The sequence below is a fragment of the Rhinoderma darwinii genome, chromosome 1, assembly GCF_050947455.1.
Source record: "Rhinoderma darwinii isolate aRhiDar2 chromosome 1, aRhiDar2.hap1, whole genome shotgun sequence".
Taxonomy (NCBI): domain Eukaryota; kingdom Metazoa; phylum Chordata; class Amphibia; order Anura; family Rhinodermatidae; genus Rhinoderma; species Rhinoderma darwinii.
Window position 1 is genome coordinate 182,314,479 of NC_134687.1, and position 26,222 is coordinate 182,340,700.

A 26,222-nucleotide genomic window follows, 5' to 3' on the forward strand; every position below is an offset into this window, starting at 1 on the left:
TCCTAACCATCTCATCTGGGACAATTTGCAATAAACAATTGATATAACTGCAAACATAAGACGTTCTCGGGTCCTTCCGTGCAGCAGGGGGCGCTCACGATACTGCACATAGTAAGTGAATGAAGTGTAGGGCGCCTACATATAGTGAAGTGAAGTGAAGTGGAGCTGGTGAACGGCGCGCTGTGAGGACCATGGACACGGCTGGGAAGGTGAGCGGCGGGCAGGCTCACACGGGCTTCTCTGTGCCTCGCTGCGGGTTGTAATGGCGGGCTGCGCTCTGCTCCATAGTCATGCACTTGAACTTGTCACATTGTTGGATTTCCATGGGCTGCAGATAACGCTGCATTGCATGTTCTGTCAGTAAGATAATGAACGACACATATAATTTATAATTCCTTACACTTGGTACCTGGAATGATATTTTCTGGTGGTCTCTCTTCTGTAGCAGCTTTCCATGCTAGTGGTATATAGAGCAGTGTGTATATGTAACCGCTGGGCTGCTGTGGACATGACTTACATGGTTGGCTATGGCCCTACAAGCCAAACTACGCTGTGAAATATTTCTCTCCGGTTAGTGGTAAACCTTACAAACTTGCAGCAGGTGGACACGTATTTTTTTTAATTTAACCCTTTAATGACCGGGCCATTTTGCACGTTCGGGACCAATAATAATTTTTTGTTTTCTCACGGTCGCGTTCCAAGAGTCGTAACTTTTTTTTTTGTTATTCCGTCGACATAGCCGTATAAGGGCTTGTTTTTTGCGGGACGAGTTGTGTTGCACCATTTTTAGATACTTCTAATATCGATTAACTTTTTATTTTAGGAGAGAATTGAAAATAAGCAGCTATTCCAGCATTGATTTTCACGTTATAAATTTTATGCTGTTTACTATGCATCGTAAATAACATGTTAACTTTATTCTATGGGTCGGCATGATTACGGGGATACCAAATATGTAAAGGTTTTATATGTTTTCTTACGTTTGCACAATAAAAAGCCTTTTAGAAAAAATGACTTGTTTTTGCATCGCCGCGTTACAAGAGACGTAACGTTTTTATTTTTCCGTCGATGTGGTCATATGTGGGCTTGATTTTTGCGGACCAAGGTGTAGTTTTCATTCGTACTATTTGGGGTACATAGGACTTATAGATTAACTTTTATTTAATTTTGTTTGAGGGGAGTGGGAAAAAAGAGAATTTTGCCTGTTTTATTTTGGATGCCGTTCATCCGGCGGTTTAATTAATGTGTTAATTTTATTAAGTCGTTGCGATCGGGGATACCATATATGTTATTTGTTTTGACACTTACTAAATAAAATCAGTTTTTATTTTGACAAATTTTTTTATTTTATTTTTTCACAAACTTTATTTAACTGTTACATTTTTATTTTTATTTTTTTTAATCCCACCTAGGGACTTCACTTTTCGATCTACTGATCGCTTATATAATTCTTCGGTATACTTAGTATACCAAAACATTATTGCCTGTCAGTGTAAAATCTAAGGCCTTATTCACACGAATGTGTGTTTTGCGTGCACAAAAAAACGCTGCGTTTTTTGCGCGTTGCAGTTGCGTGTGTCATCAGTATGTGCGACGTGGCTGTGTGATTTTCACGCATATGCCATGCTTATGACACTCTGTTATGTTTACAAACATAAAAGCAGGAGGTGCTTTTTGTTTTCATTAATTTATTTTACAACTGTAGCGCGAATCACGTGCGGCACATGGAAGTGCTTCCGTGTGCCATGTGGGAATTTCACGCACCCATTGACTTCAATGGATGCGTGAAAAACGGCCAAGTATAGGACATGTCGTGAGTTTTACGCAGTGTACATATGCTGTGTGAAAATCACGAACTGTCTGAACGGCCCCATTCACTAACATAGGTCCGTGCGACGCGCGTGACTTTCACACGCCTATCATGGATGTAATACACGTTCATGTGAATAAGTCCTTATAGGCCATGCCTCCAGCATGGCCTAACAGGCATTTGCTGAAGACAGACCTGGGGGCCTTTGTTAGGTCCCCGGCTGCCATGGAAACCTGGCGGCACCCCGCGATTTCTTTGCGGGGTGACAGAGGGAGCTCCCTTCCTCTGTCAAACACATTAGATGTCGCTATTGACAGTGGTGTTTAATGGGTTAAATTTACGGAATCTGAGCGCGCTTCGATTTAGGCAATTGCAGCAGGAGCCAGGCTGTGTAGAACAGCTGTGCTCCTGCCGCTGGTACTGGCAGTACCTGCACAGGATGGATATATCCGTCCTTCGTCGTAAAGGGGTTAAACGCTGCCAACACCTGACCATGGGCAGAGTTTTATTCACTGGAAGTAAACAATGAATGTTCCTAGTCAATGTAGAGATATTTAACCCCTTAATGACCAGCCTATTTTTTATGTTTTTCAATCGTCGCATTCCAAGAGCTATAACCTTATTTTTGCGTCGACATAGCTGTATAAGGTCTTGTTTTTTGCGGGACAAGTTGTATTTTTTAATAGCACCATTTTTAGGTACATATTATTTATTGATTAACTTTTATTAACTTTTTTTTTGGGTGGGAATAGAAAAAAATCAGAAATTTTGCCACTCTTTTTTTGCGTCCTAAATCTACGCCGTTTAGCGTGTGGTATAAATAACACAATAACTTTATTCAGCGGGTTGTTACGATTGCAACGATACCAAATTTGTATAGTTTTTGTATGTTTTACTACTTTTACACAGTAAAAACGCTTTTTTTTCAAAATGATTTGTTTTTGTGTCCCCATGTTTGAAGAGCCGTAACGTTTTATTTTTTCGCCGATGCGGTTGTATGAGGGCTTTTTTTTTGCGGGAAGACTTGTAGTTTTTATTGGTACCATTTTGGAGTAGATGCGACTTTTTGATCACTTTTTATTACATTTTTTTTAAAGTCAGTATTCACAGAAAACAGCAATTTTTCCTTTTTTTTTTTTTTTTTTTTTTTTTTTTTACGGCGTTCACCGTGCGGGTTAAATAATGTAATAGATTTATAGTCGGGGTCGTTACGGACGCGGCGATACCAAATATGTGTAACTTTTTAACTTTATTTTGTTTTTTTAATAGTAAAGCAGTTTGTAAGGGGAAAAGCTGGGTTTTTCATTTTTTTTTCACATTTTTTTTAAAATTAACTTTGTTAAACTTTTTTTTCACTTTTTTACTAGTTCCATTAGGGGACTATAATATGCGATTCTGCGATCGCATTTATAATACACTGCAATACTTTTGTATTGCAGTGTATTACTGCCTGGCCGTTTAGCACGGACAGGCATCTGCTAGGTCATGCCTGCGGCATGATCTAGCAGGCATTCACTCTAGGCAGCCTGAGGTCCTTTATTAGACCCCCGGCTGCCATTGGAGACACAGACACTCTGCGATCGTATCGCCGGGTGTCGGTGGGGGAGAGAGGGAGCTCCCTCCCTCTCTCCAAAACCACTCAGATGCGGTGCTCGCTATTGAGCACCGCATCTGAGGGGTTAAACGTGTGAGATCGATACTAATATCGATCTCACACGGCAGAGCAGGGATGCTCCCAGCCCTCAGCTGCCTCTAGCAGCTGAGAGCAGGGAGATCTGACAGTTCCCTGCTCTGTTTACTTATTCCGATGCCGCGACGTAAAAAGTCTATGGCATCGGAATAAGGCCCGTTAGTGACCGACGTAGAAACACGATGGGCCGGTCACTAACGGGTTAACCCCTTCAGGACTGAGGCCTCATGCACACGAACGTATATTTTTCCTCCCGTAAATACGGGTCCTTGGTCACACGTATTCGACCCGTATTCCACCCGTATTTACGGACACTATTTTGCTGCAAAATTGCACTGCACTAATTGGCAGCCCCTTCTCTCTATCAGTGCAGGATAGAGATAAGGGGCAGCCCTTTCCGCAGTAAAAGAAATTCATACTTACCCGGCCGTTGTCTTGGTGACGCGTCTCTCTTTCGACATCCAGCCCGACCTCCCTGGATGACGCGGCAGTCCATGTGACCGCTGCAGCATGTGATTGTCTGCAACGGTCACATGGGCTGAAACGTCATCCCAGGAGGCCGGACTGGGGGAAGAAGCAGGGAGTTCTGGGTAAGTATGAGGGTTTTTTTTCTTTGTGTTTTTTTTTTTTTTAACACGTTGATCTATATTGTGATCGGTAGCACTGTCCAGGGTGCTGAAAGAGTTAGTGCCGATCGTTTAACTCTTTCAGCACCCTGGGCAGTGACTATCCACTGACGTCGCCTAGCAACGCTCCCGTAATTACGGGTGCACACGCGTAGTCACCCGTAATTACGGGAGCCCCATAGACTTCTATGGGCCTGCCCGTGCCGCTATTACGGCCTGAAATAGGACATGTTCTATATATTTATTTATTTTTAAAGGCCCGGGCAACTTCCTGTAAGCATACGGGGAGGTACCCGTGGCAAATAGAAGTCTATGGACCCGTAATTACAGGCCGTAATTACGGGCATTTTTACATTCGTGTGCATGGGGCCTGAGCCTGTTTTTGGCCTTCAGGACGAAGCCGATTTTTTTTCTTATCTGACATGTCCCTTTTATGTGGTAATAACTTCGGAATGCTTTTACCTATCCAAGTAATTCTGATATTATTTTCGCGTGACATATTGTACTTTGTTAGTGAAAAAAATTGGTTGATAAATTCAATATTTATTTGTAAAAAACACTAAGAAAATTTGGAAAAATTTGCATTTTTCTCAATTTAAATGTATCTACTTGTAAAACAGATGGTAATACCACACACAAAATAGTTACTAGTTTACATTTCCCATATGTATACTTTGTTTGCATAATTTTTTTAGAACTTTAGCAGCAATTTCTTTTTAATAAAATTTCAAAGGCTATTTTTACAGGGATCAGTTCAGTTCTGAAGTGGCTTTGAGGGCCTTCTATATTAGAAAGTCCCCATAAATCATGCCATTTTGAAAACTGCACCCCTCAAAGTATTCAAAACCGCATTCAGAAAGTTTTTTAACCCTTTAGGAGTTTCACAGGAATTAAAGCAAAGTAGAGGGGAAATGTACAAAATGTACAAATTTAATTTCTTTAATTTCTTTTTGCCAAAATTCATTTGTAATACTTTATTTTTTTATTTTTATATAGAATATATTTTAGGCACCATGTCAGGTTTGAAGAGGTCTTGTGGTGCCAAAACAGTAGGAATCCCCCAAAAGTGACCCCATTTTGGAAGCTATATCCCTCAAGGAATTTATCTAGGGGTATAGTTAGCATTTCAAACCCAGTGTGTTTTTTATTTTATTTTTATTTATTTTTTATTTATTTATTTGAATTAGTATGTGAAGATGAAAATCGACTTTTTTATTTTTTTTCTGAAGCGTAGACATTTTTACAAGGAATAAAGGAGAAAAACACCCCAACATTTGTAAAGCCATTTCTCCCGATTTATAGCAATACCCCATATGTGGTAATAAAGTGCTGTTTGGACCCACAGCAGGCCTCAACAGAGGAGTACCATTTGGATTTCTGATTTTGCTGGAATAGTTTTCAGTGCCATGTCATGTTTGCAATGCACTGGAGGGACCAAAACAGTGGAAACCCCCCCACAAGTGACCCCTTTTTGGAAACTACACCCCTCAAAGAATGTTTCTAGGGGGAACGTTAGCATTTTTACCCCAAAGTTCTGCTGAATTCATTTGAATTGGTCTGTAAAGGTGAATCTACTTTGTTTTTTTTCTTCTGAAAAAATTTGACAATTTTTTACTTTTATGCAGGTCGATACGATTATGGCGATACCATATGTGTATCGTTTTTTTAATGTTTTGCAGCGTTTGCGCAATAAAATCACTTATTTATAAAAAAAAAAATTATTTTTTGCGTCCCCATATTCTGAGAGCCATAACTTTTGACTGGGAGAAAAAAAAAGCCGTGTAAGGGCTTGTTTTTCGCGGGATGGGTTGTAAATTTTATTGGTACTATTTTGGTGTACATGCAGCTTTCTGATCATTTTTTATAGTATATTTCGGGAGGGGTGGTGACCGAAAAATAGTCATTCTAGCATTGTGTTTTTGTTTTTTGCGGTGTTCACCGTGCAGGAAAAATAATATAGTTTTATAGCTTAGGTCATTATAAACGCGGTGATACCAAATATGTGTAATTTTTATTTTATTTTTTCAACGTGTTTAATTTTTTTCCTGTAAGGCCAGATTTACACGAGCGTGTGCGTTTTGTGCGCGCAAAAAACGCTGTGTTTTGCGTGCGCAAAAGGTACTTAACAGCTTTGTGTGTCAACCTCGTATAATGCGTGGCTGCCTGATTTTCGCGCAGCCGCCATCATTGACACACACGTGGTGCTTTTCTGTTTTCATTCATAGTTTTGACTTCTGTTGAGCGAATCACGCGCGTCACACCGAAGTGCTTCCGTGTGCTGCGCGTGATTTTTCACGCACCCATTGACTTCAATGGGTGCGTGATGCGCGAACAACGCACAAATATAGGACATGTCGTGCGTTTCACGCAGCGGACATACGCTGCGTGGAAAATCACGGACTGTCTGAACGGCCCCATCGACTAACATAAGTCCGTGCAAGGCGCGTGAAAATCACGTGCGTTGCACGGACGTATTACACGTTCGGCTAAATAAGCCTTAAGTCATAGGAAAAAAAAGCTGTTTTGTTTATGTAACTTCTAACTTATTTTTACACTCCTTCCTTGTTTTTTTTTTTTTGGACATTTTTATTTATTTTACTTGTCCCACTAGGGGACATTTAGACTTGCAGCGCTGATCACTGGTAGAATACGTTCCACTACCTACGTAGTGTTGTGTACTAACTGTCATTGTGACAGTCACTCTGACAGGAAGCCTATGAGGACCAGCCGAAAATATGGGTCCGGTGTCACCCGTATTTACGGGCACGTTTTTGGCGGCAAAATAGCACTGCACTAATCGGCAGCCCTTCTCTCTATCAGTGCATGATAGAGAGAAGGGACAGCCTTTTCTGTAATAAAAGTTAAAGAAATTCATACTTACCCGGCCGTTGTCTTGGTGACGCGTCCCTCTCTTCACATCCAGCCCGACATCCCTGGATGACGCGGCAGTCCATGTGACTGCTGCAGCCTGTGATTGACCTGTGATTGGCTGCAGCGGTCACATGGCCTGAAACGTCATCCAGGACGTCGGGCCGGATGTCGAGAGGGACGCGTCACCAAGGCAACGGGCGGGAGACCGGACTGGAGGAAGCAGGAAGTTCTCGGTAAGTATGAACGTCTTTTATTTTTATTTTTTACAGGTTTATACTGATCGGTAGTCACTGTCCAGGGTGCTGAAAGAGTTACTGCCGATCAGTTAACTCTTTCAGCTCCCTGGACAGTGACTATTTACTGACGTCGCTTAGCAACGCTGCCGTAATGACGGGTGCACACATGTAGCCACCGGTCATTACGAGAGCTCCATAGACTTCTATGGACTGTCCGTGCCGTTATTACGGCCTGAAATAGGACATGTTCTATCTTTTTCAACGGCACGGGCACCTTCCCGTGAGAAAACGGGAAGGCACCCGTCGCCAATAGAAGTCTATGAGCCCGTTATTACGGGTCGTAATTACGACCCGTAATAACGGGAGTTTTTGCGGTCGTGTGCATGAGGCCTAACTTTGTTATAACGTTATTTTGCTGAACCCGGACAATCCCTTTAGGCCTTATTCACACGAACGTGTCACTTTTGCGCCTTGAAAAAAAATCAGTACAAAAAGCAATGTTTTTCTTGCGTTGCAGTTCCGTGTACGGTGGGTGTGGTTTTTTCTTTCTTTTGCTTGCGTATGTCACGTGTTTTTTACGTCAGCAAAATAAACTGAAGGTTTTTATTTTTTTTTTTTTTTTTTTTAATCTACCCTTTTCACCTGTGACAGCACCCCTGGAGAGACATCCCATCCGCTAGACAGGAAACCTGAGGATATAAAAAGAGACGCACCTCTCCACACACCCAGTCAGGTTTCCTGTCCAGGTGGAAGGATTGCCCTGAGGAAAAACACTTCTCCCTGGGTTGCAGACGCCTAGCAAGGTCTTGCCTTATTTCCACTAGGGGTGCTCTGGAAGGTGAAAGTCTCCTTTGGCGGGAGCAACCTTAAGCCTGGTACAGGTACTCCCTCTTCCCCTGGTCCATCGCCTCCCTCCTTAGAGGTGGTTTAAGGTCCACCGGGTGAGTCCTTCCTCTGGCGGGAGAGCGGTCTCCCGGGGTCATGTTCGGCTCTCTAGTGATGCCGGACGATGCCCAGCGTTGGCGGCTTCCGGCACATTCACTGAGAGATTTCCGATTGCGTCCAACACTCCAGGAGGTGTTGGTTCCGGTGACCCATGCAGGGAGGAGGTGCTCCAAGCGTCCGTAGCTGAGGGCCTCACGGACAATACAAGGCCTATTTAGGCCCGAACAGCAGGAGCCTCGGTCTCCAGCTTTCTTCCTCCATTATGGAAATGCCAAGAGAAGCACCAGAACGCACTGATCGCTCGGATGCCACCAAATCCTTCAGTCCAGTACTTGAGGAAAAGTCAGGACTATGGGGTAAGATACAAAACCCTCTTCCTTACTAAATCCTGTTCCCCCTTTCTTCTGTACATATGTTTAGGCCAGGAATTGTCCTAGGAAAAAAACCCACAACAAGGAATGTGCTGTTTGTAAAAAGAAACTAGCATCCTCCTATAATAAAAGACTTTGTCAGAAGTGTTTAGACAACATTATCTCGGAATAGTCTACAAACTTAGCCTCAAGTATCAAAGATATTGTGAGGGCAGAAGTTAGAAAGTCCCTTAAAAGAAAAAAGGATTTATCATCTGCCTCTTCTAGCCGGATAGGTCTTTCTGATTCCTCAGCAGAAGAGGATTCTTAACCAGAGGAAGGTGAGTACATCTCCTTAGATTCCTCAGGTTAAGGTGAGGGAGGGAGGAATTTGTTCCCAGAAGACATAGATCTACTCCAAGGCTGTAAGGGCAAATAAACATTGATGATCCTAAAGAACCTCGGTCTGTCCAGGACATAATGTTTCAAGGCCTAGGGCCTAAAAATAATAAAACCTTTCCCATCCATAGGAACATAACCAGCCTCATTAACCGCTTCCCGACCGCCCACTGTATATTCACGTCGGCATTTGCTGGGCTCTGTGCAGTGCCGACGTGAATTCACGGTGGGTGTTAAAAGCGCAATCCGGGTGTCTCAGAGTAGCGCTGACACCCAGATTGCGCTGTTAACCTCTGCCTCTGGACCTGGAGATATGACCGGGACCCAATTGGTTCAGGTCCCGGTCATGTGATCGCAGGGAAAGCTTGTTGTAGCAACGAACTGGAAAGTTTGTTGCTACAACAAACTTTCTCGGGGACCGATTGCGGGTGCTGCAGTCGGTTATAAGGCAGAACCGGAGGCCATACAACGGCCCCCGGGTCTGCCATGCACGGCAGCCTATGAGAACCAGCCGGAGGCCGGTCCTCAAGTTTCCTGTCAGTGTGACTCTCAGCGTCACACTGACAGTTTATAATACGTTACACTACCTAGGTAGTGTAATGTATTATAGCAGCGATCAGTGCTGCCAGTCTTCAAGTAAAACAAGTAAAAAAATAAAGTAATAAAAGTGTAAAAACAAGTTATAAAAGTTACAAAAACAAAAAATGCTTTTTTTCCTATAATAAGTCTTTTATTATAGGAAAAAAATGAAAATGTAAAAAAAAAGTACACATATTTGGTATCACCGCGTTCGGAACGACCCAAACTATAAAACGATAATGTTATTTTTCCCGCACGGTGAACAGCGTAAAAAAAATAATTAAAAAACAATGTCAGAATCACTTTTTTTTTTTTTGGTCATCAACCCTCCAAAAATATAGAATAAAAAGTGATCAGAAAGTCACATGTACCAATAAAATATGACAACCCGTCCCGCAAAAAACAAGCTCTTACACAGCTTTTTTGACTGAAAAATAAAAAAGTTATGGCTCTCAGAATATGGTGACACAAAAAATAAATTTATCAAAGTGATTTTATTGCGCAAATGCCACAAAACATAAAAAAAACTATATACATCTGGTATCGCCGTAATCGTAACGACCCGCAGAATAAAGTAAAATGTCATTTATAGCGCACGGTGAAAAGTGTGAAAAAAAGAGACAAAAAACATTGTCAGAATTTGTTTTTTTTGTCACTTTGCTTGCCAAAAAAATCTCACATGTACCCTAAAATGGTACCAATGAAAACTACAGATTGTCCCGCAACAAATAAGCCCTCGCACGGCTCCGTTGAAGAAAAAATAAAAAAAGTTCTGGCTCTCAGAATATGGCGACAGAAATTGTGCAGTGTCCAAAAGCTGATAAGATCGGGTGCCATTTATCAGTGCGACATCGGCCACATATCTGCGGATTATTATTTTATTTACCTTATTATTATTATTATACCCTCTTATGTCCTGATGTACTCTGCCCAATTTACACATACCCCCACATCATAAACTGAAATACCAGCAAAACCCCAAACAGAACAGTTACCAAGCAAAGTCTGCGCTCCAAAAGCCAAATGGCGCTCCCTCCCTTCTGAGCCCCACTGCGTGCCCAAACACCAGCTTACGTCCACATATATGATATTTTATGTCCGGGAGAACCCGCTCAACATTGTATGAGGTATTTGTCTTCAGTGGCACAAACTGGGCACAACATATTGTACGTTAAAATGGCATCAGTGGAAAATTGTAATTTTCACTTTGCACCATCCGCTGCGCATTAACGCCTTCGCGCACCATGACTTAATAGCATGTCGTGGTGCGGGGGGTTATATATATGGAGCGGGCTCATGCGCTGCACCCGCACTGTATTCTGCAGGTGTCCGCTGTGTATTACAGCTGACACCCGGGACTAATGGACAGAAACAGCGATCGCGCTGTTCCAGGAGCCTGTAAAAAGGATATTATACTGCAATACATTAGTACTACAGTGTATTGTACCAGCGACCTAATGATCGCTCATTCCAGTCCCCTAAAGGGACTTTTGGGAGGTTTCCACTGTTTTGGTACCTCAGGGGCTTTGCAAATGCGACATGACACCCGAAAACCATTCCAGCTAAATTTGAGCTCCAAAAGCCAAATATTGTTCCTTCCCTTCTCAGTCTTGCCGTGGGTCCAAACAGCAGTTTATTACCACATATGGCGCATTGCTGTAATCGGGACAAATTACTTTACAAATTTTGGGGTGATTTTTCTCCTTTATTCATTGTAAAAATTAAACATTTCTATGATTTTTCCGAAAAGTCGATTTTTCATTTTCACGGCCTAATTCCACTAAATTCAGCAAAAAAAACTGTGGGGTCAAAATGCTAACTATACCCCTAGAAACATTCCTTGAGGGGTGTAGTCTACAAAATGGGGTCACTTTTGGGGGGTTTCCACCGTTTTGCTCCCTCCAGGGCGTTGCAAACGCGACATGGCACTGAAAACCAATCCAGCAAAATCTGCGCTTCAAAATCCAAATGGCGCTCCCTCCATGCTGAGCTCTGCCGTGGGTCCAAACAGCAGTTTAGTACCACATATGGCGTATTGCTGTAATCGGGAGAAGTAGCTTTACAAGTTCTGGGGTGCTTTTTTATTCTTTATTCCTTGCAAATATTTTATTTATTTATTTTTTTATATATATATATTTTTTCTGAAAAAAAGTAGATTTTCACTTTCGCAGGCAAACTCCAATAAATATAGCAGAAGACCTGTGGGGTCAAGATGCTAGCTATACCCCTAGAAAAATTCCTTGAGGGGTGCAGTTTCCAAAACCGTGTCACTTTTGGGGGATTTCCACTGTTTTGGCACTACAAGACCTCTTCAAACCTGACATGGTGCCTAAAATATATTCTAAAAAAAGGAGGCCACAAAATCCATTCGGTGCTCCTTTTGCTTCTGAGGCCGGTATTTCAGTACATTTTCACACTAGGGCCACATGTGGGATATTTCTAAAAACTGCAGAATCTGGGCAATATATATTGTGTTGCGTTTCTCTGGTAAAACCTTCTGTGTTACAGAAAAATGTATTACAAATGAATTGCAGGAAAAAAAAAAAAATTTGTCAATTTCCCCTCTACACTGCTTTAATTCCTGTGAAACGCCTAAAGGGTTAAGAAACTTTCTGAATGCTGTTTTGAATACTTTGAGGGGTGCAGTTTTTAATATGGGGTGATTTATGGGGTCTATCTAGTACATAAGGCCCTCAAAGCCGCTTTAGAACTGAACTGGTCTCTGTAAAAATCGCCTTTTGAAAATTTTCTTGAAAATGTGAGAAATTTCTGGGAAAGTAATAAGCCTTGTAACGTCCTAGAAAAATAAAATGTTCAAAAAACTATGCAAATATAAAGTAGACATATGGAATATGTGAAATAGTAACTATTTTGTGTGGTATTACGATCTGTTTTACAAGCAGATACATTTAAAATTAGAAAAATCATAATTTTTGCAAATTTTCTCAATTTTGGTGTTTTTCACAAATAAGCAATGAATTTATTGACCAAATTTTTCCACTAATATAAAGTACAACGTGTCACGAGAAAACAATCTCAGAATCGCTAGGATAGAAAAAACATTCTGGAGATATTACCACATAAAGTAACACATGTCAGATTTGAAAAAATGGGGCTGGTCCTGAAGGCCAAAATGAGCTCCGTCTTGAAAGGGTTAAGAGAGAATGGAAAAATCCTGATGGGAAAGCAGGTATTCCTCAAAAGGAAGTATCCCTTTGAGGACGATGTATGTAAAGACTGGGATAGCACCCCTAGAATCGATGCCCCAGTGGCTGAAATTTCAAGGAAACACTCCCTTCCGTTTGAAGATCTAGGCTCCTTGTCTGACCCCAAGGATAGGAATGCCGACTTCTATCTGAAAAAAGACCTGGGAAGCTTCTACAGGGGCCTGTAAACCGGGCATTGCAGATCTCTAAAAAAAAAATGGCTCGCTCAATTAGAGATTCATCTGAAAGATAAGACCTCTAGGGATCAAATTTTATCCTCCCTTCCAATGCATTCTGAGGCTGCAGACTTCTTGGCAGAGGCCTCAGTAGACTCTGTACGCCTTTCTGCCAGTTCAGCAGCCCTGTCAAATTCCGCTAGATGAGCTATCTGGCTAAAAACTTGGAAAGGAGATACTGGGTCCAAAGGGAAGCTGTGTGCTATTCCATTCTCTGGAGATTGGGCCCCTGCTTGACGACTTTACTAGAAAAAGCGTCAGATGGCAGAAAGGGGTTCCCTACACAGGCAAGACCAACAAAAGGCCTAATAACAAAAGACCTAACACTAGAGGACAGGACTTTAGATCCTCAAAATTTACAAGGAAGAATAAGGCCTTCCTCTTCAGGCCCCAAAACGACCCTAAAAATAGAGACCAACAATGATGGCAAAAGGTCCAGGGTGGGGGGGGGGTTGTCTTTTCCTGTTTTTCAAGGATTGGCAGAGAATATCGGCGACTACTTGGATCTTAGCAATCATAAAGACAGGGTACGTGCTAGAGTTCAGGTTAAGGGACCCAGAGGAGCAGAAAGTCTTAGAATTAGAAGTTCTGTCACTCATAGAAGGAGTCCTAATTCAGGTTCCAAGCGCAGAGGCAGGTCAGGGCTTTTATTCCCCTCTCTTCCTGATGAACAAACCAGGAGGAAGACACAGGGTCATAATAAAACTCGAAGGCTTGAATCTTTATCTGACCTACAAAATATTCTCCATGGAGAGTATTGCTTCAACTATAAATCTCCTCTCCAGGGATTGTGTGATGGCATCCATAGACTTGGAGGACGCTTACAACCACGTACCCATATGCCGTCCTCCTCAAAAATATCTGAGGGTAGCAGTGATTCTTTACTTCACCTACAATACATCCCTCCCCTTTGGCAATTCACAAGCCCCAAGGTTATTGTCGAAACTAATTGCGGAAATGAGCTCTTACATCCTCCTGATCCCGTACCTGGACAATTTTTTTTTTTTTTTTGTTAGTTGCAGAAACATCTCAGGCCTTGACCCTACAAATAGAGTTTGCGCTATACTAACAAGGTTAGGATGGAACATGAATTTTAAAAAATCTAATTTAAACCCTTCAAACAGATGTGTATTCCTAGGAGTTCTGCTAGATTCCTCCAAGCAGATGTCCTTCCTTCCAGAAGGCAAAATCAATCCCCTGATAGACAGAGTATCAGAACTCTACTTGGGCCATACGACCTCTTTCAGGAAGGCTATGTCAGTCCTGCGCCTCATGATGTCATTCATCCCAGCTGTACTATGGGCTCGCTTCAGATCCAGGGCCCTACAGTGGGACATTTTAAATCAGTGGGACAGGAGCAGTCTCTCCTTAGACCAATCCCTACACATCTCATCCGCAGCCAGGCTGTCTCTCAGATGGTGGTTGAACAGGGAAAACCTTATTTGGGGCATTCCATGGAAATGAACCCCTACTCTCAACGTTACCACAGATGCAAGTCCCTGGGGGTGGGGAGCTCATTACGACGACTCTTTTCTTCAGGGTCAGCGGGATCAACAGACCGTTTTCAGAGATCCTCCAACTTCAGGGAACCGGCAGCAGTTCTTCAGGCCAACAATTTCAGGTTGACAATTAAAAATCTATTCCGACAACACGACCACAGTGTCTTTTATATAAATCGTCAGGGGGGTACAATATCCGCCTTGCTGATGGACTCATCCTCACAGATCTTTTCCGCGGCAGAACACCACCTGTTGACCCGATCAGCTGTCCATCTTAAGGGAAAAGACAACCAGGTGGCAGACTTCCTAAGCCGAGAAAGGCCTCGCCAGTCAGAATGGTGTCTGAATACAGCAGTATTTCAGAAGATTATCCTCAAATGGGGGACCCCATCAATAGATCTATTTGCGTTGATGGAAAACAAAGACTCAAAGATTCTTCTCCCTAGACCCCTCATAACACCCAACCGCAATACTCATTCTCCCAGTGTTGGAGTCAAGAGAGGGGCTATGCCTCTACCCCCCCCCCCCCACAAACCTTCTTCCAAGAGTAATCCGAAAGGTCAGGGAAGACCAGGCCGGCGTGATATTAATAGCCCCATTCTGGCCAAAGAGACCATGGTTCACGTGGTTGAGAAAGATGTCCTCCGACCAACCATGGTTCTCCCGAACATGCCAAATCTATTATACCAGGGCCCAGTAATGCACCCTGACATTCAAAAGCTCCATCTGACAGCCCGGAAACTGAAAGGATAATCCTTAGGTAAAGAGGATTCTCAAACTGTCATTTCCACCCTACTAGCCAGTAGAAAACCAGTTACCTCAAAAATATATCTGAGCCTGGAAAGCATTATTGAATTTTGCAGGCAAGGATATTAATCCTGTAACCAAACCAGATTTCCCTTTTTTAATATTGGCTTTTCTACAGGCAGGATTAAATAAAAACCTTAGAGCAAAAATCTGAACCTTTAACGTGCTAGACCTAAATTCCTTTTTTAATTCTAAATTAGCAGTCCACCCCTGGATTAAGAGATTCCTAACCGCTTCCTGCAGACTTAAACCCCAGATAAGATTCCCAGTTCCTCCCTGGGACTTAAACATCGTTATCTAGGCTATGATAAATCCACCATTTGAACCAATAGACTCCATGAAAATGCTGACACTTAAAATTGCGTTCTTGTTAGCCATTCCATCAGCCCGAGTGAGTGAGATTCAGGCCTTGTCTGCCTTTCTACCACATACCCTACTGTTAGAGGATAGAGTAATCCTAAAAACCTTACCAGGATTTCTTCCTAAAGTGGTCTCTCCCTTTCATTTAGACAAAGTGATTATTCTTCCCTCCTTTTGTGACTCTCCAAAAAATCAGAGGGAACAACAGTTTAACTGCCTAGATGTAAGAAGATGCCTAGTCCAGTACCTAAAGATTACCAAGGATCTAAGATCCTCAGAAAATTTGTTTATCCAGTTTCAGGGTCATAACAAAGGTTTGGCAGCCAATAAAGCCACTATAGCGAGGTGGATTAAACAGGCCATACAATTAGCCTATATAAATCGGAAGCTCAAACCTCCAGAGTTTTTCGGAGCACACTCCACCAGAGCGGTGTCCACTTTGTGGGCAGAGAGAGCAGAAGCATCCCTAGATCAGATATGTAAGTCTGCTTCATGGAGTTCTCCTCACACCTTTTTCAACCATTACCGATTACAACTGCATACAGCCTCTGACTTGGCCTTTTGGTTGAAAGGTGCTACAAGCTGTGGTCCCACCCTAAATACTGATTTCTATTTTACATCTCCAGGGGTGCTGTCATAGGTGAAAGGGTAAAAGATTGATTACTTACTGGTAATCTGTTTTTCATGAACCTATGACAGCACCCCTCTGTTAGGGTATGTTCACACGCTTAACAAAAAAACGTCTGAAAATACGGAGCTGTTTTCAAGAGAAAACGGCTCCTGATTTCCAGATTTTTTTTGAGCAACTTGTGTTTTTCGCTGCGTTTTTTACCTCCTGTGTTTTTTTTTTTTTTTTTTTTTTTTTTTTGGAGCTGTTTTCAATAGTCTATGAGAAAACGTCCCAAGAAGTGGCCTGCACTTTGATGCGGCCGTAATTTTACGCGCCGTATTTTGACAGCGATGCGTAAAATGACAGCTCGTCTGCACAGAACATCGTAAGACCCATTGCAAGCAATGGGCAGATGTTTGCCGAAGTATTGGAGCCGTCTTTTCAGGCGTAATTCGAGGCGTAAAACTCCTCCATTACGTCTGAAAATAGGTCGTGTGCACATACCCTTACCCTCCCTATTGTTTGTAGCAGATAGAGCCCTCATAAGGTAGATCTCGAACATAAATGCAAGGGGATTCCTTGTAAATGTGTGTGTGTGTGTGTGTGTGTCTCACAAAAAAAACACAAAAAACAGTATAAACGAAACTATTTCTCATCCTGAGCTCTTTCTAAAGACTGTGTGTGGAGAGGTGTGTCCTTTTTATATCCTCCGGTTTCCTGTCCAGGGAATGGGATGTCTCTCCAGGGCTGCTGTCTTAGGTTCTTGAAAAACCGATTTACCGGTAAGTAATCCAATTTTTTATTTTTATTTTACTTTTTTAAAATTTCCGCTCATTTCTTTAGCAACGGTTGCACGAATCATACACAAGGGAAAACCGCTCCTGATTTTCAGACGTTTTTTTTTTAGCAACTCGCGTTTTTCTCTGCGGTTTTTTTACGGCTATTTTTTGGAGCTGTTTTTCTATTGTCAATAAACGTCTCAGGAAGTGATGTGCTTTTTCGCGGCTCATATATTTTATTTTATATATATATATATTTTTTTCTAATGCAGCCATTTTGAAAAACGCCCCGTCGGAACAGAACGCCGTATTTACAATGTACAGATGTTTGGGGGCGTTCTGCTTCCGATTTTACGGCCTGACATGGCCGAAAATGAGCCGTGTGAACATACCTTTAATCGTCAATGCAATATACTTATCGTACTGATTCCACTTCACTTTTATATCATGTCAGGTGACTGCCACAAAAGGGACATTGCATCCATAGTTACTATGAATGTCCTTTCAGTCTGCACGTAGGAGCAACCAGAGCAGCAGTAGACCAGTGTGGAATCGGTTAGGTCCTCCTGAGCTATAATCACTAAAATCGGCCATATACTTGTAGATCACTCTCTTATCTGACTAATTCCAGTTCCATCTCTGCCCATCTACTCTCTTAACATGGTCTATTTCTTAACAAATTGATCTAGTATCTGTTGAATACCCATTTAAATAAGACACTTAAGTTTACTTTGAACAGGAGCCCCTTTAATTCGATCGGAAGTGAAGGTTTTGGACTGCCAATCTGTAATAATGCTATTAGATCTAGATCGGTTAATTTACCTTCTGTATAGTATGAAGCCTGGTTAAGGGTATTCCATTTATCCTTTAGGTAATAAAATGCAAAGCAGCAGTTGCCTGGGAGGCAGGAAAGCCCCTGTCTATGGAAGAAGTAGAGGTGGCACCACCCGAAGCTCATGAAGTGCGCATTAAGGTAACCTTTTGTATAGTGCCCTCTGCATTTATTGCAATAGGATTGTAGCATAAACAGCTCTGGGTTTTTTTTATAGGCACAAGAATATGCTGCCATAAATGGTTTACTCTTTAATTGTCTCATTGCCTGGAGTTGAGAACTGAATGGCGTGCACACTGAATATATGCTGAAATGTAATAAACGGCCTTGTGTTGTGGATATATTCATGAAAATATTGAACACTGATCAAGTTCCTACAAATTTCCATTAATTTTACTTTAATAATTTGGATGGTTCAACATAGGAAATGATATAAATGAAGCATACAGGAGATTTGTTATAAAATTAACAGTAGAAACGCTTCTGCTATTCATCTAATGCTTTCTATATGAAATTACATGTGACAACCATGTGAATATTTGTAGATCGTGTCCACCGCTGTTTGCCACACTGATGCCTACACTCTTAGTGGTGCTGACCCTGAAGGATGCTTCCCAGTAATTCTTGGCCATGAAGGAGCTGGAATTGTAGAAAGTGTAGGAGAAGGCGTTACAAGAGTTATAGCCGGTAAGTGCAAATCTACAAAATTGTGACCTGCTGAAGCTGTAATTCATGTATTGGGTGTGCCTGCACATTGCAGATGGGTAACTGCAAGGATCCTGCCATGTTTCCGACCTATTCTGCAAATCTTGACTATCACTAAGGCCTCATGGACCTGACCGTAGTTTTGCGGCTGCATACTAGCCGCAATTGTGGAGATGCAATTGCGGATAGTATAGGACACATTGTATCCTATTGCCAATCCACTCAACCTTGGCTTCCACGGTCCATGCGTTGTCCGGACTGCAAAAAAGTCATCAAACATTGCCTGATATACAGGTCCTTCTCAATGAAATAAATTAACTTTTTGATATTCTATTTCAGTAACTCAATTCAAAAAGTGAAACTGATATATTATATAGATTCATTACACACAGTGATCGCTTTCCATCACTTTTTTTCTTTTTTCTTTTTTTTTTTTTTCCTTTCAATTTTGAAGATTATGGCTAACAGTTAATGAAAACCCAAAATTTTGTTTCTCAGAAAATTGAGATATTGGGTAAACGTTTAAGATTGTAGCCTCATGGTGTGACACTCTAATCAACACAACATCTGCAAAGGTTTCCTAAGCCTTTAAATGGCCCAACAGTCTGGTTCAATAGGCTACACAATCATGGGGAAGACTGCTGACTTGACAGCTGTCCAGAAGACAGTCATTGATACCCTCATCGAGGGTAAGCCACAAAAGGACATTGCTAAAGAAGCTGGCTGTTCACAGAGTGCTGTATCCAGGCATATTAATGGAAAGTGTGGTAGAAAAAGGTGCACAAGCAACAGGGATAAACGCAACCTTGAAAGGATTGTCAAGAAAAGGCCTTTCCAGAATCTGGGGGAGATTCACAAGGAGTGGACTGCGGCTAGAGTCAGTTCTTCAACAGCCACCACACTCCAGGACATGGGCTACAACTATCGCATTCCTTGAGACAACGTCCGAAGTGTCTTACCTGGACTAAGGGAAAAAAAGGACTGGTCTGTTGCTCAGTGGTCCAAAGTCCTGTTTTCAGATGAAAGTAAATTTTGCATTTCATTTGGAAATCAAGGTCCCGGAGTCCGGAGGAAAAGTGGAGAGGCATCAATCCAAGTTGCTTGCGGTCCAGTGTGAAGTTTCCACAGTCAGTGATGGTTTGGGGAGCCATGTCATCTGCTGGTCCACACTGATATATAAAGTCCAGAGTCAGCACAGCCGTCTACCAGGAAATTTTAGAGCACTTCATGCTTCCCTCTGCTGACAAGCTTTATGGAGATGCTGATTTCATTTTCCAACAGGACTTGGCACCTGCCCACACTGCCAAAAGTACCAATACCCGGTTTAATACCCACAGTATCACTGCTTGATTGGCCAGCAAACTCGCCTGACCTAAACCCCATAGAGAATCTATGGGGTATTGTCAAGAGGAAGATGAGACACCAGAACCAGCAATGCAAAATTTTTATTTGTGTAACATACAGCCGACGCCTGCATTGTACTGAACGAACTCGGTCTGTGAGCTCGCTCTATACTCCCCCAACCCGGCTATGACGTAGGTATGCATCAGGAAGGGGTTAACTGCATCAATGCAATAAAAACAAATAAGACAAACTCTTGCATAGGTGGTCATAGCCTCAAGCTTTTTTTTTTTTACGATGGTAGGGTGTAGTCGCAGAGCCCTATAACTGGACAGTATAATATTGCATAAACGCACCCATTTAGGGCTTATTCACATGAACTGGAAAATCGGCATCGTGACTGCTTCCTTTTTTTTTTTTTTTTTTTTTTTAACGGCAGTCAAATGGCTGCATTAAAATCAATGCACTTCTATGGAGCTATTCACTTTTTTTTATTTTTTTTCAGACCGTGTGAACAGCCCATGAAAAAATTACTTGTCCTATTTTTGCAGGTCTCTCAATAGACTCAAGTCTAAGAGGGATCTGTGAACTAGGGTCCCGCACAGGCGCAAATCGTTTTGACTCGCGTTCGTGTGACTTATATTGATACTGAGCCGTGTTTAGGCAGAGATGTAAAATACAAATGAGCTGAAGACAATGCTTCGTTGACACAAAAAATCCAAAAACATATGGTGTGATTTTGTATTTTTCAGGAGACAAAGTTATTCCTCTTTATATCCCTCAATGTGGGGAGTGCAAATTCTGTCTGAACCCCAAAACCAACTTATGTCAAAAGATCAGGTAATTTTTGATTATCTATGAATCATTGTGGGTATGTTTTTACCAGTAAATAAAATTTAAAATTATTCTGCTCCATTATTAAACGCCTTTTATACTGCTTGTTGCTTTAGTGTCATTTCTCATATTGTACAGATCTGATTTCTGTAGTCTAACACCGGAATCCTGTGTAATATGTTCTTGTTCCTGTCACAGGATTACTCAAGGTCGTGGTTTTATGCCCGATGGTACCAGCAGGTTTACCTGCAAAGGAAAGCAGATTTTCCACTTCATGGGCACCAGCACCTTCTCTGAATACACAGTTGTTGCTGACATCTCTGTTGCTAAAATAGAGGACTCTGCTCCCCTGGACAAAGTCTGCCTGCTGGGCTGTGGCGTTTCAACTGGATATGGAGCAGCGCTAAACACTGCCAAGGTAATAGGATTTATACTGTTTTCACTACGTTTTTAGAATCCTGTATTACGTTGACAGTTACACTCTAAGTCCCCATGCGCACAGCCGTGCCCGTAATCACAGACCGCAATTGCAGGCACAGTCGACGGCCGCCCGCATTTTTCAGGCTGTGCTACCATACAATTTACAGTAGTGTGGATGGGGCCTAAGTTTGTCACCATTTTATGAGGCGTTCTCAGTAGAAGTTTGATATAATATCTTATGGGCACTCAGGTAAATTACTAATGTTACCTCTTTCATTGTCATTTTTCAATAAGTCTCTTTTTTTTTTTTTTTTTTTTGACAGGTTGAGCCAGGTTCTACCTGTGCGGTATTTGGTCTTGGAGGGGTTGGCCTTGCTGTTATCATGGGATGTAAAGTAGCAGGTGCCAAACGCATTATCGGAATTGACCTTAACAAGGCAAAGTTTGAAAAGGCTGAAGAGTTTGGAGCTACTGAATGCATCAGTCCATCAGACTACAATAAACCAATCCAGGAAGTGCTGGTTGACATTACGGACGGCGGCGTGGATTATTCTTTTGAGTGCATAGGAAACGTTGGCATTATGGTAATTAATCAGCAAAGAAAAATAAAAATGGTTATTCTGCTATGTGTCCAACTAGGTTTGTGTATTTGTTAAATGGCACCTAAGCCCCATACTCCTAGTAGCCAAAACATACGGAAGATGGGGCTGTAGTTGTAATATGCTGCCCCTTATATAGGACCGCATATTGGGCTCACAGGTGCGCATTGATGAATAATTAGACTTATTTTTTTTTGTTTTTTTTGCAGCTGGTTATTTGGCCACAACAACTCTGATAAACTCATCTTGCTAAACAAATGTTACGTAGTTTGAAATAACACACCCATTAAGTCCAACCTTTCTTAATTTCTTACATGTCATTCATTGCTGATTAGTTAGAACACCCAATGCCATTCAGCAGTAAATCTACATCGTTATCTGCCATTACTACCTCTTCTGGTAGAGCATTCCATAGTTTGACCACTCTAACTGTAAAGAACCCTTTCCTATATTGATGTCTAAAACGTCTGTCTACCACACACCATGAATGTCCCCTGGTCCTTGATCAAGAAATAAAGTAATTTTCCAGGAAAGGACACCGTATCGATACAGAAAATACATATCACAGAATTGCCCTGTCCCCATTAAAATAAGTATGCGCACTCTGACAGTCAGATCAGTTCTTTCTCGAATAGGATTCCTCAACCTCTTTGTACTGGGATCTCACCATTTCTGAAGGTCCATGACAAAATTAAAAATTGATTTCAACTTCTCTTTCAGTATAACATTAAAGAGGCATTCCTCATAATTTGAGGTCTCTGCATACTGTCGTTCTATAGAAACCTTCATTGTTTACATCCAGTTGATAAAATTGGGTCTTGGTCGTGTGATCATCAGATAACAACAATGGACAGATTTTTATCCACAAAGTAAACTAGGGCTCCTATTCAATGTCAGCAAGCAGAGATCTAGAAAACCATGCAGCACTGATGAAGTATATTGGAAAATTGTTTGTTTTCAAACTATAACCTTATACAAGAGTTATTGGCTGAAACCAGTATAGCTCTCTGACTTATTTGTGCTTTTAATTGTTTCCAATCCAAAGATCTTTGTGTAACACGATCCCTTCTGTCCTAACTGCCTCCCTAGCTGTTAAAACATAGCCTTTATATTAAAAATCTCAAGAAATATAGTTTAAATTCTGATTGTTGGCTTGTGCATGGACCATATACTGTATAGCATGAATATTACACTATGCAACTAGCTATTGCAGCAATATATATGCAGCTTTCGTTCACTTTTTTTAAATTCAAGTAGTATCACTGCCTGTATGAACGATTAAATGTTAAATTTTTATTAAGGTGAATCAAAAGGCTAAATAGCCAAATTACTAAACGGGCGTAAGCAAAGTGACCAGAAAAGGGGGGTACATAAAAGGTATCACACCTATGTGCACCTCTAGTACCAACGTGTCACTCCCCTTCTCATTGGTTATGATATTGGTCACAGATGCCAATGAAATTGTGTCCCAATTTGACTATTTAGCCTTCTCTGTAGTGTTTTGATTTACCTTTAATAAAATTCAACTTTTAATCATTCATACAGGCAGTGATACTATACACTGTATAGCAGTACATGTCAAATCGCGAGGTGGTAATATAGTTTCTATTGTACAGTATGTAGCCACATTTACTTGTGTTTTTCCGTTAATACCAGGCCTGCAGGTTATCAGTGTTTTGTGTTTTTAGAGGGCTGCGTTAGAAGCTTGTCACAAAGGCTGGGGTGTAAGTGTCATTGTGGGAGTAGCAGCCTCTGGACAAGAAATAGCAACTCGACCATTTCAGCTGGTCACTGGGCGCACGTGGAAAGGAACGGCTTTTGGAGGTGAGAAAACACTATTTGATGCTGTAAAAGGAGTAAGATGCCTGACTAATGGTTATTATACATTGTGAATTAGATGTAACCAGTATGTGGACCTATTTTTCGGTTTTTCACTTTTTTTTTTTTTTTTCCTTTTATGGCGTGAATATAGGAAAAAGCGTTCAGCATTTGTTTTTTTCCTTTCTGGTTTTTATCCCGTTCAAGCTTCACGCTAAGTAACCTGTTCAATTTAATTCTTCAGGTCATTCCGGTCGTGTAGATACCTAATATGTGTAGTTTTTTGTTCTTATGTAATGTGGAGGCAATCAAATATTTTCTGCAAAATGTCTTTTTTTTGGGGGGACTTTTTTATTTATTTTTTTTTTAAGTCCCATTAAGGGATAACTTATTTTATAGCTTTATTTTTTACTTGTAATGTATTGCAATACTCTTGTATGCTAATACATTACACTGTGTCACTGACGCAGGCTGCTGTTATGGCAGCACTTGGTATGCCCGAACAGCAGGCAAACGGAACAGACAGCCCTGGGGTCCTCTTGTAGGTCCCCAGCGCTGACTGAAGAGGGATTCCTCGGTCTTTGATCGCATCACCGGGTCTTCCCTTTGATCATGCTGCAGTCGGGCCACGGCCATCAAAGGGTTAAACAGCTGGGGTTGGAATGCAGAACATCCTATCGTTTCTGGGTTTGGTTTTTTTCACGAATAGTGTCTTGCTTTTTAGAAGTTATGCATGAGGGGTGGGTGGTATGAATGAGCATTCACATTAAAAGAAAAAAAAAAAAAACTTGAGGGGAATTCCTCTGGGCGCTGTCTGTAAATTAGCATGGCAGTGTCGTGCAATCCAGGCAGCGTTATACGTGGCAAAAATGTGATCAGACTCCCTCTAACTGTTTGCCGAGTAACATTGTTTTTTGCCTCAAGCCGCTATATAAGGAAGGATGATAATTGTTCAAACATACCCATGTTGCAAATGAGCACGGAAGAGTCCAGCATTCTAAGCAGAAACCACGTAGAACGCTGCCTGGATTGCAGGACACTGCCATGCTAATTTGCCGACAGCACCCAGAGGAATAAAAGCACTTTTGTTTTTTTATGGTTCACTATGGGCTGACTTGGACAACATAGGTATGTTTGAAAATTTAGCGGTGAGAGACTAACATCTTTATGGAATGTTTTGTTCTCATTTTCAATACTCTTACAGGTTCCCCTTTCTTACAGGTTGGAAGAGTGTAGACAGTGTACCCAAGCTGGTTTCTGAATATCTGGCTAAAAAAATAAAAGTTGATGAGTTTGTGACTCACACTTTTCCCTTCAGTTCAATTAATGAAGCTTTTGAACTGATGCATGCTGGGAAGAGGTAGGTTGAAAACACTGATTTATGGAGTAGATTTGTGCTATAATTAGTGGCCCCATTTTTTATTTTATTTTTTCTTACTCCCCATCTGATACTTTCAATGGTATGGGACTTGGCATAGAATTCAGCCCCACTAACTACAGTCTTGGGTGCCATGTAGTAGGAGCTCTAAGCACCAACTAGTTGGACTGTTATGGGCAACTACACAGGGCACATTGTTTAGTGCAGCTGTTAAGCACCTGGCACGGGTCAGGGAGAGCAGCATGGGTATGGCTTTGTCTGACAGCCTGATCTGGCATGCTGGTTTTAAGTCCTAGTCTGGCCTTTGAGCTTTCCCAGGTGCTCGTGGGGGGATACATCAGTATATTGAATTATTATTTATTTTTTTCCCCTTACACTTTATTAAACATCACAAAATCTTAAATAACTGGCATATTTGTTCTCCTAACACCCATACAATAGTTCTCATATTTTATTCTGACCAGTAAGATGTTTTCCGCAATTTTTAAAAAAAAATTTTCTCCCAAAATGTAAGTTTAATATCCATTAAACGCTAATTGACGTGCATTTCAAAATGTCGCCTTAAGGATCAGAACACACTAGGTGGAAACGCTGTGGATTTTCCACAAAGTTTAATTGCGGAAAATCAACAGCGTAAGGCCGGATTCAGACAAGTGTATTCGGTCTGTTTGTCGGCCACATTTCCCGGACCAAACACAGTGCAGGGAGCCGGGCTCCTAGTATCATAGTTATGTACGATGCTAGGAGTCCCTGCCTCGCTGCCGGACAACTGTCCCGTACTGTAATCATGTTTTCAGTACGGGACAGTTGTCCTGCAGCGAGGCAGGGACTCCTAGCATCGCACATAACTATGATGCTAGGAGCCCGGCTCCCTGCACTGTGTTCGGTCCGGGAAATGCGGCAAACATACGGACCGTATATCACGGACCAAACATGCTTGTGTGTGGGAGGCCTTGGGGTATGTTCACACGTAGTCAACCAAAACGTCTGAAAATCAAGAGCTGTTTTCAAGGGAAAACAGACCCTGCTTTTCAGACGTTTTTTTACCAACTCGCATTTTTCGCGGCGTTTTTCGCACCGTTTTCGCGGCTTTTTTTTCCGTCCGTTTTTGGAGCTGTTTTCATTGGAGTCTATGAGAAAACCGCTCCAAAAACGTCCAAAGAAGTGTCCTGCACTTCTTTTGACGAGGCTGTATTTTTACGCGTCGTCGTTTGACAGCTGTCAAACGACGACGCGTAAATAACAGGTCGTCTGCACAGTACGTCGGCAAACCCATTCAAATGAATGGGCAG

General features: G+C 41.7%; 1 protein-coding gene across 2 annotated transcripts in view; it reads left to right on the forward strand.

The window, feature by feature from the left end:
* Positions 1–26,222, forward strand: part of LOC142757704 (alcohol dehydrogenase class-3) — a 34,502-nt gene that overhangs the window by 1,122 nt on the left and 7,158 nt on the right. The window contains exons 1-8 of one of the 2 annotated variants that reach the window (XM_075860639.1): positions 121–209; positions 17,875–17,976; positions 18,381–18,522; positions 20,634–20,721; positions 20,914–21,133; positions 21,459–21,719; positions 23,423–23,558; positions 24,774–24,912. In XM_075860639.1, the coding sequence (XP_075716754.1) occupies positions 192–209; positions 17,875–17,976; positions 18,381–18,522; positions 20,634–20,721; positions 20,914–21,133; positions 21,459–21,719; positions 23,423–23,558; positions 24,774–24,912 (1,106 nt within the window). In that variant the 5' untranslated portion in view covers positions 121–191. Of the gene's footprint in view, positions 1–120; positions 210–17,874; positions 17,977–18,380; positions 18,523–20,633; positions 20,722–20,913; positions 21,134–21,458; positions 21,720–23,422; positions 23,559–24,773; positions 24,913–26,222 lie in introns of those variants that run through there. The other variant, XM_075860638.1, reaches the window with a different exon arrangement.